Source organism: Diadema antillarum, unplaced genomic scaffold (genome assembly GCF_040938485.1).
Source record: "Diadema antillarum isolate AM-2024a unplaced genomic scaffold, OU_Dant_1.0 scf00000002, whole genome shotgun sequence".
NCBI lineage: Eukaryota > Metazoa > Echinodermata > Echinoidea > Diadematoida > Diadematidae > Diadema > Diadema antillarum.
Window position 1 is genome coordinate 1,051,685 of NW_027270891.1, and position 13,331 is coordinate 1,065,015.

Here is a 13,331-nt window from a genome sequence, read left to right on the forward strand (position 1 = left end):
AAACTGTCATTGGTCGGCTATCGATCACGTGTCTCGCTTACCAACTCTCCGCCTAGTGGTCCTGCGTTGAGACAGCTACCTTCACTCCTTCAATATCAAAAGACGATTGTAATACAGCTAATGTGAATTATAAATAAGTGCTTCGAAACTGGGTTAATTCTAAACACTATCCTTATCATCCTTACAAACTGATTTGCCCATGCACTTTGTTTTCCATAAAGTTGTTTTTACGGAATGCCGTCAAATACTATTATTACCTTCCCCCAATCGAAAAGAGATAAACTAATAGAGAAGGGACGTACGACAGAATGAGAATGTTTTAGTGGTCTAAAGCCACGAATTATTCATCACACTTGAAACGCAGATGCAGGGCTGAAGTCCCCCCAATCTACAGCGACCTGACAAGTGCCAGATTGCAGAGAAGGAGGTTTTGATATGTTGCTAGCTACCTGTGAAAAACAAAATGACCCTAACAATTGCATAAATAGACCAGTTCGTAATTTCACTTCGCACATGAGCAGAAAAGTGTCATTTGTGATAACAGGCCTGTTGTTTTTTTAATTCACGGAGATAAGTATCGGTGATATAACGATTATTCATGTAACACTTATAACTGCTGTTTCTCGACACATCCACCTGACAACAACGAAGGGTTCATTAAATCTTGGTTATTTGGCAATAGTAATAGAAAAGGTTTGTTAATGCATTCAGTGCAAAACAATGATATGGATGTTTCCCCAAGTGTCAACTGACGGGCCATTCTAGTCATTTGGTCTACGCAGGTTAATTCTTTGTTTGAACATGAATGATTCCATAAATGAGTTATGCATTACGTCCCTTTGACAAGTAGTGAAGTGAACTGAAAAAAAAGATTGGTTATTTTCATAATGTACACATGTTCTACTTACGAAATGACTTGTAAAGAATTCACTCAATCCTACACTATTGGCGAAACTTTGCATCATCGTGTATCCTGCTCGCTTATCGCATTTTGTTGATACAGCAGAATGTATTTAGCAAGTAAAGAAACTAAAAGATATAAATCTCACAGCATCCTTCACACCCCAAATAGTATGAATAGGTATCATTTATAAGACATTTAAGGAAAGGTCTGTACGTGTTTTTTTGAGCATGCGCATCAGGGAGGGGTATGACCGATTTGAATTGCAGACATGTCCTCCTCTCGTGGCCTCTCCTTGAGGTGAATGTCACGTCAGGTGCTCATCAGACGGACAAGCATCGTCTCCATCGCCACTGGCATGCTGCCCCAGACTAAGGTGTCACCTTCTTTCGTAATGTTGTGACTGCCCTCTAGCGGTAGAAGCCCAATATGGCATGCTCCGAACGCAAATTAAAACACCACGGAGCGCAGAATCAAACCACTAGAGCCGCTCTTAGAAAGCAAAAGCTACAGACAAAAAGAAGTGAAATCAGCCGAGAAGTTTCCAGTCAGTGTGACAAAATGTTCAGTGCGTTTCAAATGATCCATTTCAATTTGCTTATGCAGACTTTATAAATAAAGAATAGTTCTAAAAGAATTGAAAAAAAAAACCCTGCCACAATCGATTGATGTGTGTACACAGGATTGTGTGGAGTAATCAAATCGTTCGCAGACAAGAATAGTAATTTACTGCAGTATGCACAGGGAATACTTGTATAAAAGGTCATGTTCACTGACCACACAAAACTGATATTAACAAGACAGAAGGTAGATTTAATCAGGAGTGTTTCGCTGCATGTATCCGACGACTTTTCGCTGCTCCACTCGTCAGATCGGAGAGTGTTAGGCATGTCCTCTAGAATACTATGGAGGTGCATCAAACATACCTGCATTATAAGAAATGTGTTAGCGAAGGTATCGATGATAAGGCCATCCATGAGTGCAATGAGTGATTATGATTTTTTAGTTTTTAAGGGCATGTGATGGTGTGTGTTTGCGTGTATATGTGTTTGCTTGCCTGCGTGTATGCGTGTGCATATACCAGTATGTCAATCGTATTAAAGATGAAGTAAGTTGATATTAACAATTCTTTATCCTGTATTTCGTTACATCCAGCTTCCACCGCCACCATGTCAGCCACCACAACAACAGGTACCGCCCCCATCGTAACCACCTTGGTGCTCGAGGTGCCTGAGGAACACCTTTATTCCAACGAGGCGCTCCTCGAGTGGACCCTCACCACCGTCGACCCACCCTTGTCAAAGGTCATCAATTATTACGTCACCTTCCAGCTTGAGGGCAGCAACTCTAAAACGGTGATCACAGTCGATCCCGCCTTCACGTCGGAGACGCTTCGTAACCTGGAGCCGAACGAGCCGTACAGAGCGTTCGTAAAGGCCGTCTTCAACGACTCGGACACACCCTTCGTGAACAGCGAGCTGAAACGGTTCACTACGCCGGAGAAAAGTACGCATGCGCGAGATTGCTTATTGCTTTAGGGATAGAAATTCATTAGTGTTGCTTGTCTAACGTGTCCAAAGAAGAGCAGCGTTAAAATGTCACTTATTTATGGCGCTCCCTAAAGATATTTAATGGGCGTTTGACCTATACATCCAACGGTGTGACACTGGTTCTTTTAATCTCTTCTTTTCTGGTGGTGATACTAACAGTCAATTACCAGTTTATATCAAACATAATGTCATGCCTCAGCGTGTTTTCATTGCAGTATTACGTCACAGTAACACCATCTTCTTGTTAATTTCAGCGTGTGTGCCATCCGTAAATTTGTTGATGTAAGAATACACAAAGCAAGCAGGCTTACTTGGTTTTAAAAATAGTAGGCTAATTTTACTCTCGACAAGAATGTCTTTTAATAATGAAAAAAAAACGCATCATAGTTAATAAAACCTCTCTTATGGTACGAGTTGATACTACGAAAAAGAAAAAAAAAAGACTTAAAGTGTTATCAGTATACTATTTGAAATGGGTGATAACATTAACTTCATCAAAATATAACTAATATGATTACATTCCTCAACTAAACAGTTCAATGTATTCATCTATTTCTGCTAATGTGTGTAGTAGCTTCTCATTGTTATTCTTATATGCGGGAATTGGAACTGTCTTTATTCTTCCTAACCTTGCTTAATCATATTCTGTTTTTGGCAAATCTATGGTAGTTTGGCAGTGATCAACGGTGATAATATCACGGGTTTTGTGTTTCTCTTTTTTTTTCCCACCTGAACGTGAACAGTGATTGCTCAGAGAGATATAATGCTCCAAGGGGCATCAGAGCAGAGTCCCGTGGGTGATTTATATCCTCTGAACACGGAGCACAAAGTCTGTGCTAGTATTTTCCAATTTTGTCTCTGAATAGCCAATGCTGTATAACGGTGCTCTACGATAAATTGAGCAGCAGACAAACAACACTGTTTGTGTTTTAATTGATCCAAAAGAATATATTGCAAACAAATTCGTGCCCTAACATAAAAGTGATCCTATTAACTGCCAGACTATCATCGCTGTATATCTTTACTTTGAGTACTATTCGCTTGCAATTTAAAGTTGACTGGTTGTGGGAGCAATACTCGGATTAATATGTCAGCGCAGTGTTTCGATGTTTTTGTCTTCCTAATCGTAAAAATCTCTTTTCCCTAGAGTATCGGAGTAGTAGCATGGGCCCAAAAGAGTTCGTGATTCTTTTCACCATCTTCGCTCTCTGGGGCATGGCGATGATGAGGTTTTTCTGTACGTGGAATAAGAAGATGAACTTGAGAGTAACAAAAGACACGATGAGAACTCGAGACGTGTCACCAACCCATCGCCATCTTGAAGCTTACAAGTCACACTTCCAGAAAAAGGTTCATGGTGAGCGCTCGTCACAGCGCCCTCTCACGGGCGACAAAGAGAAAGGTTTGGGAGGACGAACTTGGCAGCGTGGATCGCAAACGATGAAAAGTTTCCGAGCTCGCGCCTCAAACTTTTCTAGGAGATCAAAATTTGGTGCCTCGAAATCATCGGCCCCGCCCTCCCCGATGAATCAACGTGTAATACCAGAGTGCGAGCCGCTGAGAGCGACGGAAATTTTAGGGGAACCCCCAACCCGGCAGGAACTCTTGCAGAGGCAGCAAAAACTGCCTCCTCGGAGCCAGTCACATGCCGCGGCCGCAGCGGCTGCAGCGGTGGTGGTTGGTGTGCCGGTACACGTGTCTTACCAGGCAGCTGGTGATGGGTCAGCTACGGTGACAGGGCCGCCGAGCCCCGAGCGATCAGGCCAGTCCGTGATATGAAGCACGTGGGTAGAAGGTTGCCTTTCGTTGTAGTGTCACGTGGTGCCATGTGTCCCACTGTCTGTCTGTCAGTATGCATGTCGTGCACTCAGGTCACCACTTGTGTGTAGAGGGCTACAGAGGGTTACAGCTGCGCTTTATCGCCCACTTTTTTTTCCCCCAGCATGTTCTGTGCACTTCTTCCAAAACTGGAACTCGTTTTACCTGACTTTCTTATTTTGGTTTTATTTGTATTTGTCAAGACATGGTGATGTCATGCCAGTTTGACGTTATAGTATTGATATTTGTTTTCATTTGGTGTGTTTTGCTTTTTGTTTCCATTTGCTTGCCATAGGCACATGAATACGGAATATGAATTTGTGGTGTTTTCCTGTATCGCATTACACAATGCATTCTGTTTGCTTTATGACGTCATTGTAGCACTCTTACAGATTCGTGTCAATGATTTGTATAAACTTGATATTTCGTAGTAAGTACCTTTAGTTCAATCAATTGTTGTGCTAAAGTTGTTCTTTAAAATTTCTTTTGACTAAATTAATTGGAATTATGATAAAAGTAAGTACAAAAAATGGGACAGAGATTAAGCCAGGGACCACAAAATTTTGATAGGAAATTCTTTACAAAGTCAGGGCGGGTGTTAAATTGATGACTAACTTGTGATGAAGCTTTAAAAAAAAGAATTCTGATACACCACTATAATCCATATATGCCCGCTAATATGTTCATTACAGATAATCATTGTGCGTTTTTATATGAAAGATACATCATTCCCGTATCGTGCGTTCGATTTTTGTCTTTCATGATTACCCTTCTATATTTGTCTGATTGATGTCTTTTTGCCGCTCAATTTTGATTTATCTTTAATACATTTGCCTTTCTCAGCAGACATTTGCCATGTTGTCATCTGACAAATATGATTCTATTCAATGTATACATGTACTTAAGTTTGCCTGCATTGTCGCGAATGATTGTATCAAAAGTATGTGTGTGTGCTCACTGTGTTTGTGTGTGTGTGTGTTTTTTTTTTACAGTACAGTCAAGACAGTGAATGGATTTTGTCACATCTAGCCATGTGTGTATAATCTTTGCATTACATTTTGTTTCACACGAAGGCCCCTTAATCCAAGATCTCTGCGTTGTGTGGAATGAAACACTCCAAGCTTTAAGCAGGTGTATGTTTTTATACCCCCCCCCCCCCCACCGGCACTGATCCCTGCAGCTATGTAAAGAAACATTAACATTATTTGCGGCATGCCATACAGGCAGATAAGTGTTATTATTATCAATCTGAATTGTATTTATGTCACAGCTGTCTAATCTTAACCTGTATCAGATTTTAAGATACAAACTGACATATCTTGAATTTGTTAGTATATTGGTAAACGACGTATATTGTAAATAGAAAAAAAAAGACCAGAGGAATTTTGCAAGATATAACTTTAATATTCTATGACTTTGAAATGCCGGTGAAGAGTAACAATATATTCTTTTCACACCTGAAATTAATTAAGCATAGGGCCTACTGTATTTCTTAAAAACAAGTTTGTGTTTGCAGCAGCAACAGTATAAAATCATATGCAGGAAAAAATGTTACACCCAATTTTCTGAGTGGGGATACAGAAGTAAGTGAACTATAGGTTAAACAATGATGGAAAACTGTAGTAATGTTGTTGCTTATATTCTTTTTAATCACGGGGCAGATCTCACTTGCACTTTTCTTAAACAAATTGCCGTGATGTCTACGTGTCACCTGTTTTTTCGTAATTCATCATTCCATCAACTTTCCTTCTTCGTATCATTTATCATGACGGTTGTCTTGAAAATCACACAGTTGTTTAAATCTTACCTCGTGACTTGCCAGACGTAGCAGCATTTGATGCAGCTCTGTTGACCAATTAAGATACACTTTTTGAAACAGGTTTATTTGATTGTTCATTATCACGGAGTCAAGAGGGAATCAGGAAAACATTTGAATTCCTTGTGACCCAGACCCGTTGTCCGATTTTACACTGAATGCGTTCCTTGTATATTTTTTTGCTTTTGTCACTATTGATTTTCTAACACTTTGTGGGGTGGGGCCTGAGGAGGATGGGGTGTGAATGGGGTCCAATGACAACACGCATCAACCACCTCCCTTCTTTAGCCATTAATATATTGGGCTGCAGTCCAACCCCCCCCCCCTCCTCCCCACCTCCCCAGTTTCTTGGACCCGTGTCTGTCGTACCTGTACACACTGTGCCAACTAGTTCACCTGTATGTCAAATTCACTGTACTCATCGCCATATTTCGATTCACAAGGCATGTGTATCTGTTTGCACTCAAATCAATCTACTTTCGTTACAGGATGAGAGCAGTGATGGGTAATCTACAGGATTGCATTTTGTTCTTTATTTCGGAAATGTTCGATGCACTCCTCAGCACCGTATAATAAAAACCTCCTTTGCACATTATCCCACTCATGCCGAATATACACTTTGATTTTTGTGTGTGTTTGTGTGAGTATGTTTATTTGTTCGTTTGTTTATTTCAGTAGCTTTGAAATTAGACGGATTGAATTGCAGATATAGCTTGTATAGTATTGGATGAAAAGTATTCATTCTTTTATTTTTGGAGAAATTACTCTATGTAGGTATAAGTAGAATTTTGACGGTGTTGGAATACATTAAACACGTCTGTAAACTTTTTTATTTTGCATTTATGACTGCTCCAACGTTATTTCCAAATGCATGCGATGTAAAGTAATCGATTATTGCAACTGATTGACAAATTGCCCTACATCGACGTAATTAAGCACTCAATTGATCAGTGTTTTAGTAGTAGCCATGACATAAATAAAATCATGGGCGTACATACTCGAGCAGGATTCGAACCTACGACCTCCTGATCTCCTGAAAACGTAATAATGTATTTGAAACTGGTAAATCTGTTCATGGTAAAATACCTATAGCCCAGCCACTGCTGATACGATTGTGTGTGCAAACACCTCCTCCCTTTACTCCGGTAACTAAATTACCCTCCATTCCGGGACTAATCCGGCTCATTTTCACTCGGATCAAATCCGTTTTGTGACCCGGCCGTGTGTGACTGTAGCATAAGGATACTACATAACTAAAGAGCTTCGTGAAACAGGTTGGTTCTTTCAACACGTTTTGCTCCGCAGTACTATCTCACTTATGGTGTTCTTTATATTCAACTCTTTCAAATATTTCTACTTTTGATGTGTTTGAATACCTTCAGCTGAAAAGCCCAAGTTTAAGGGTCGACCAGGTCTGCTTAAGGGTCTTCTTACACTCGGCATGATGTTCGGTCTCTGGGTCTTCGTCGTTGTGCTCTTTTTGCGTCAGTGGCGGATCATCCGACAACTGGACGCCCGGCCGTCCCGCAGCCACCACGGGGGCAAAGTCTACCAGCCCCGCAACCTCAGCAGGGTAACCGTTGTTGACAACGTGAAGGAGAGCGTGCTTGTGGGAGGTAGTCCGACGCACTCGACGTCAAAGTCGACATCATCGACATCGAGACGAGACACCGAGGGTCCATGACAGAGTACAGCAATGAACCGGTCTCCGAGGAAACAGATTGTTTGTTATCTCACCTTCTTGACATCGTAATGAGAATGATGATGGAATTGATATCCACTAACATTGCAGGTGAATCACCTCTGAGTAAAGCAGTATGTCAGACACTTCTGCACAAGATATCAAGGTCAATGACCTTTAAATGCTGTTGGTTGATGACATCCGTAGAGGGCAGTAGCCATGAGTTTTAAAGTAAATGGCAATATATTTCCACTCGGGCTACCAAAGGTTTTGATTCACTTTGAATGAGTGTATTTCTTTTTTTTTAGAACTATATTTGATGGAAAAGTTAATGATGTACGATTTGTATTTTCACCTCTGTGAGGAATTAAACTTACTGGGAAAATGTTTCTCGGCAATATGAAAGATATTGATATCACCCAATATTCCGACAAAAATTATCTTCGTCAATTATTCATCAAGACATAATAGTTCATGCCTTCCAGTTTTTTTGTTATGATAAATAAGAAGGATAAAAAAGAACATAACTAGGTAAGAATGTCGTCTAATGATTTAAATGTTTATAAATACATGCTGGAATTCGTATCATATCATTTCATTTATTAAGTTTCCACACAAACATTCAGTGTTGTGTTTACATGACTGTTTTCATGTATTCAACACCAGTGTGAAGGAAGTTTATTCCTGATTCCATCACATTTGAAAACTTTAAATCAATTTTATATTGCAATTCTTTATACACGCTGGTAACCAGCCATGCTTCCATATCTTCCCAATGAAAAGTTTACGGCTAGAAGATGGCGGAGTCCTTTCTCTTTGTCCACGTGACAGAAGATTGTTAAACCTCTAATGCTGGAATAAATTATTTCACCGCATTAGAACTCATTTGAGTGCAACACAGTCATCACTATGCTATTTGTCTCTGGATTCTTAATGAAAGTGAAAGCAGTTTTAGTGTGTATCTTCGGTAGATCACCAGTTTGAGCTGAGTACACGTGAAATGGCGCACTATCATCTTGCAACTGTAATCACCAACATCCATGTGTGGCAACAAACAGTATCCTAAAAGTGAACGTAGGTGGCGCTACTAATGCTAAAACGTTTTAGACGCTTGGGCACTGATCAGTAACAGTATTAACCTCTTTGCATTTTTTTAGTTGACTTGAAAAAACGTTACAGCGAACGTTAATCATTTATGCATGTGTAAAAAGATGCGGAATACCATTACGCTAAAGTTTTTTATTCCTAAAAGAAAAGAGCGACTTAAATTCAAGTAAGTGATATATCTTTAGTATAAAAAAAACCAAATTTATTTGCGGAGGTTCGCGATTGACATCAAGAAAGAAAAGGTTTGTTTGAAATCTGACAGGTATATAGTCGTATTTTACAACACACTTGGCTTGTAGTCGGTTTTTTTTTCTGTTGGTTGCGTCAGTATAGAATACACACATCGAATCTCTGCTTTGAGAATACATTGTGTATGACGAGAAAGAGAAGTTAGGAAAGACGTAGCGAGGAGTGTCGTCAATCTTGGTCGTACGGATGTGCAGAAATTTTGACTTTCGCGGGGGCGTCGTGTAGGTGTAATTGATTGATTTAGAGGAAGGAGAAGATTTTGTTGAATTAGGTGTTAAAATCACCAGTGATTTAAATGCCACGTGATACATTTAGTACCACTTCTTTTAGCGACAACTGACAGTAGATCGATATGCCCTATTTTTATATAAATCTTTTTGCTTCATGCTCTTTTGTATCAATATATTTTTGTAAATTCCTGGGATATCGCTGTAAATACTCGTCGACCATTTTATTATGCATGTATTTCTTGTTGGGTTGAAGTTCCCGAACGGTCATTGACGGTCCTGAACGTAGGATTTTGCCTTCCACGACTTTCGCGTGACAAAGAGTTAGCACCATCACCAACATTTGCAGCGTGGTCCCTGTTTGAGTTCTTCCGATTTGTTCTTATTGCGGGATATTTGAAAATTTTTCCACGTCTTTGATTGGAGTGGACTCAAACAGGAAAATGAACCCGGCAGTTTATTGGCTGATTGGTTCTGAGATTCAACCAGACGATACATAGCACTGCGTGTATCGGAGGGCTGTCCGCACCCTGCAGGTCGCTGTCCCAATTAGCACGTGATCCGTTGCTGATAAGTTTCTGATGCTGATAGTGTCAATGACTCAAAGAAGGTGATAGATTATTGTACGGTAATGATAATGATGATGATGGTGATGATGATGACTTTGATGAAGATATGTTAGTGTCTTTGTGTCTGCGCTCAATTAATAAGCAAGATAAAACCTTTATTTATTATTTTATTTATTTATTAAGTCTTCTTTAAAAGCAGGGTAGTCCCATTCAGTGCCACAAAGGCCTGCTTTACAAGGGAGCCCTGCGTTGATATACATTACATTGCATGTGCATGCCTTTGAATGCTTTACACAGAGCAGGCCAAGACAAAAGAAGCCCACGAGAAGCATACCAGGACATTTCAATACACATTGATACAGATGAAGAAGAAGAATGAGGAGGAATCTATAATGGAGATGGCTGGAACTTAATGACTAAATCACATCATAAAACATCTCCTCATACCTTTTTACGATAAATATTTCTCGTCGCCACGTATTTAGACAAAAATACCGTAAACATTTAACAGTCGTGTCGAAACTATAAGCGCGGTCAGACTGGCATAAAGATCGTGAAGTTTAAGATTGGGACCTCGAAATTTTGCCAGTGTCACCACAAACTTCATGCAAAACTTCCCTCGAAACTTCCCGCTCCAACTAGGGATATTTTCCCCTATGCCACTCCGCCAAACTTGTAGATCTTTTGCCACTGTGATCGGACGACAAATGATCGCAAAGACTTCATGATCTTAAACTTCTCGATCTTTTGCCAGTCTGACCGCGCCTAATAGATTCACTATAGTGTGACGTTATAGCACTGTAAAGTTGATCTCACCACCTGTCAGTTCGATATGAAGGTCAGGTGTGATCCTATAGGAATGTATATACCTAAATTACTTACATAACTGCGATGTATCCAATTTGGAAAAGACACCTGTTTTTATGAAGTCAAGTATCTGTTGTTGATTTTCACATTCTGCCACAACAGGCATTAAATTATCTGTTGAAATTGTCGATGATGTCGATACGACTTTTTTGCTTTGTTTTGCAAGTGCTATACCTACCATTCTATTTCGAGCCTTGATAAACTTGTGTTTGCCTTTTATGTATTTTGACAAAGCTCAGCATCGTAGAATTTATCAACGTTTTCACATTGTTTATCAAATTCGCTGATGTCATAAATACATCGACTGATACCACCAGTCTAGTGCTATATAAGGTACTCTAGTGTAATTATTATTATCATTATTATTATATTATTATCATTATAATCATTGTTATTATTATTATTATTATTATTATTATTATTATTGTTATTATTATTATTATTATTATTATTATTATTATTATTATTATTATTTATTCGGCTTTCAGTCAGAAATATCAACATTTCATTATTCAAAATCAAAACACACAATGCAGGTATATATTGTATTCATAATGATGAACCAATATTAAGCAAAGTCATTTTAACATTTTCATCCCTTTTTTAGTCGGGCTACGTTTATGATTTTTCTCGTCACTTATTTCCCGTATTTTCACAAATTACTATTAATAACTAACACAATTTCTCTATAACCAGGTCATTAAAATCATTTATTTTCATTGAGACAATGGGAAAGGTGAGTGTATTGGGCAAGAATGCGCTTCAAATACACTGATGTAATTCTTTCATAATAATGCGTGGCTAATAACAATGATAATAATACAGTCGTCCATCATTTGAGCTCGTTTCTCTCTTTCTAGATTTTGTATCACGACAGATTTTACCCAAGATTCACTTGGTTCTCGCAGCTAACGGGTTAAGATTTTTCAAACGTTAAAATTATTTTAAAGATTAATGTAACACACAATTATGTTCTTAATCCAAAAACTCAGCTCAGGAACGTCGAGATAGAGCAATAGAAAGATAGATAGAGATTGAGGGAGAGAGATGTACTATATGCTGACAGAGAGGGAGTTAATGTCATGGAAGTCGCAGGGGAACTGATTATTAGGGAACTTTCGCGACGGGGACGTTCAGAGGGGGAAAGAAAAAACCTGTTTTGAGCATCAAACGTCCGCGCCGCAAATCTAAAGCTCCCTAGAAAAAATCATCTCGTTATCATGCGACATTAACAATAACATATTAACATTGTTTTCTTAATTCCTGTGAAAACATCACAATAATCGTAAATCTGAAAAGTAGGCCTATAAAGATCCATCTTTTTTTAGTTGTCGTTCAGGTCAAGCTTTGTCTTACGATCTATCAATTTTGATGTCTTGCTTTAATTTTGAATATCTTCAACACATTCCCTTATTGCGCGTGTTGTCACTGCATCGGAGTGTCATCATATAAGGTCATACATTTCACGAATGAGGCTCTAGATCTGCGTTCTTTGAGACTACTGCACGTATCATGACTAGTGTTCTCCACCAACATGTATACAGACAAAGCACGGTACACATAAAAACTACGGTAATCTGAAGTAAAATGTCTAACTCAAGTAATCAGTATTCACCATTTAAAGATTAGGTTTGATTCGTGTAGGACAACAAACACAGCCTTTGGTAAAAATAAGCCAGATTTTTTTTTTTTTTGACCACCTATTTCTATCAAAGCGCAAAGCAGTGTGGGCATGTAGAGGAACGTTGTGAACATTGATCACGTGGTATTCAGTGGTGATAATTTAATTTATATGAGATATGGAATTCTTTACGCTTGGAAATGTTTTATTTGTTACGCAACGTTTTTTGTGTCACGTCCAATAGATATAGGCGATATTACCACATTTGATTAGCAGGCCTAATTACGTTGTGTTTTTATCTAGATGTCTTTGAACAAAACACACTCTGGAGTGTTTAAGCAACATTTTGATTAGTCAATATCTTTAAAGTGCCTTTATTTTTATTCAAACCTATTGTTGATACGCTTTAAAGGCATGACTGTTTACGTGAAAATGGATCGGACATGTTATTTAGTGAAATAAATCATGTTCTTGATATTGGCAGTGATTGGTAATAAGTTTTTATCATTACGTAAAGTTTGCCTTCAAGTTAACTTAATCTTTAGGAATATTTCTAGGTAGAAATAACTATCTTCATTCTTGTGCTGTTTAGAAGCTTAACGACAGACAACGATAGAGTCTGGTTCAAAGCCTATTTTCTGGAAATGCAGTTGCATCTAGCGGATAGCAATACAAACGAGCAAACTTTTTTTTTTTTGTAATAGGCGAAACAAAAGAAAGTTGCTCCTGCTTTGTGAGACATTTCTAGACAGTCTTTGGAAACAATCTTTAAGGATCTTTAAAAAAACTATTCAATGCTTGTTATGTGGGAGTATCTAAGCTTGATTCATTTGAAAAGAAATATCTAATGCTTTCAACGTCGTGACTGTTGAAATTAAAAAGACGCGTGTTACTGATTCACATTGAATGCTTGATACAATGATTT

General features: G+C 38.7%; 1 protein-coding gene across 2 annotated transcripts in view; it reads left to right on the forward strand.

Annotated features, from left to right (window-relative positions):
* Positions 1 to 9,877, forward strand: part of LOC139731144 (uncharacterized) — a 53,318-nt gene extending 43,441 nt beyond the window's left edge. The window contains exons 2-3 of one of the 2 annotated variants that reach the window (XM_071642134.1): positions 2,057 to 2,407; positions 7,468 to 9,877. In XM_071642134.1, the coding sequence (XP_071498235.1) occupies positions 2,057 to 2,407; positions 7,468 to 7,769 (653 nt within the window). In that variant the 3' untranslated portion in view covers positions 7,770 to 9,877. Of the gene's footprint in view, positions 1 to 2,056; positions 2,408 to 3,598; positions 4,379 to 7,467 lie in introns of those variants that run through there. The other variant, XM_071642063.1, reaches the window with a different exon arrangement.
* The last annotated feature ends 3,454 nt before the right edge of the window (positions 9,878 to 13,331 follow it).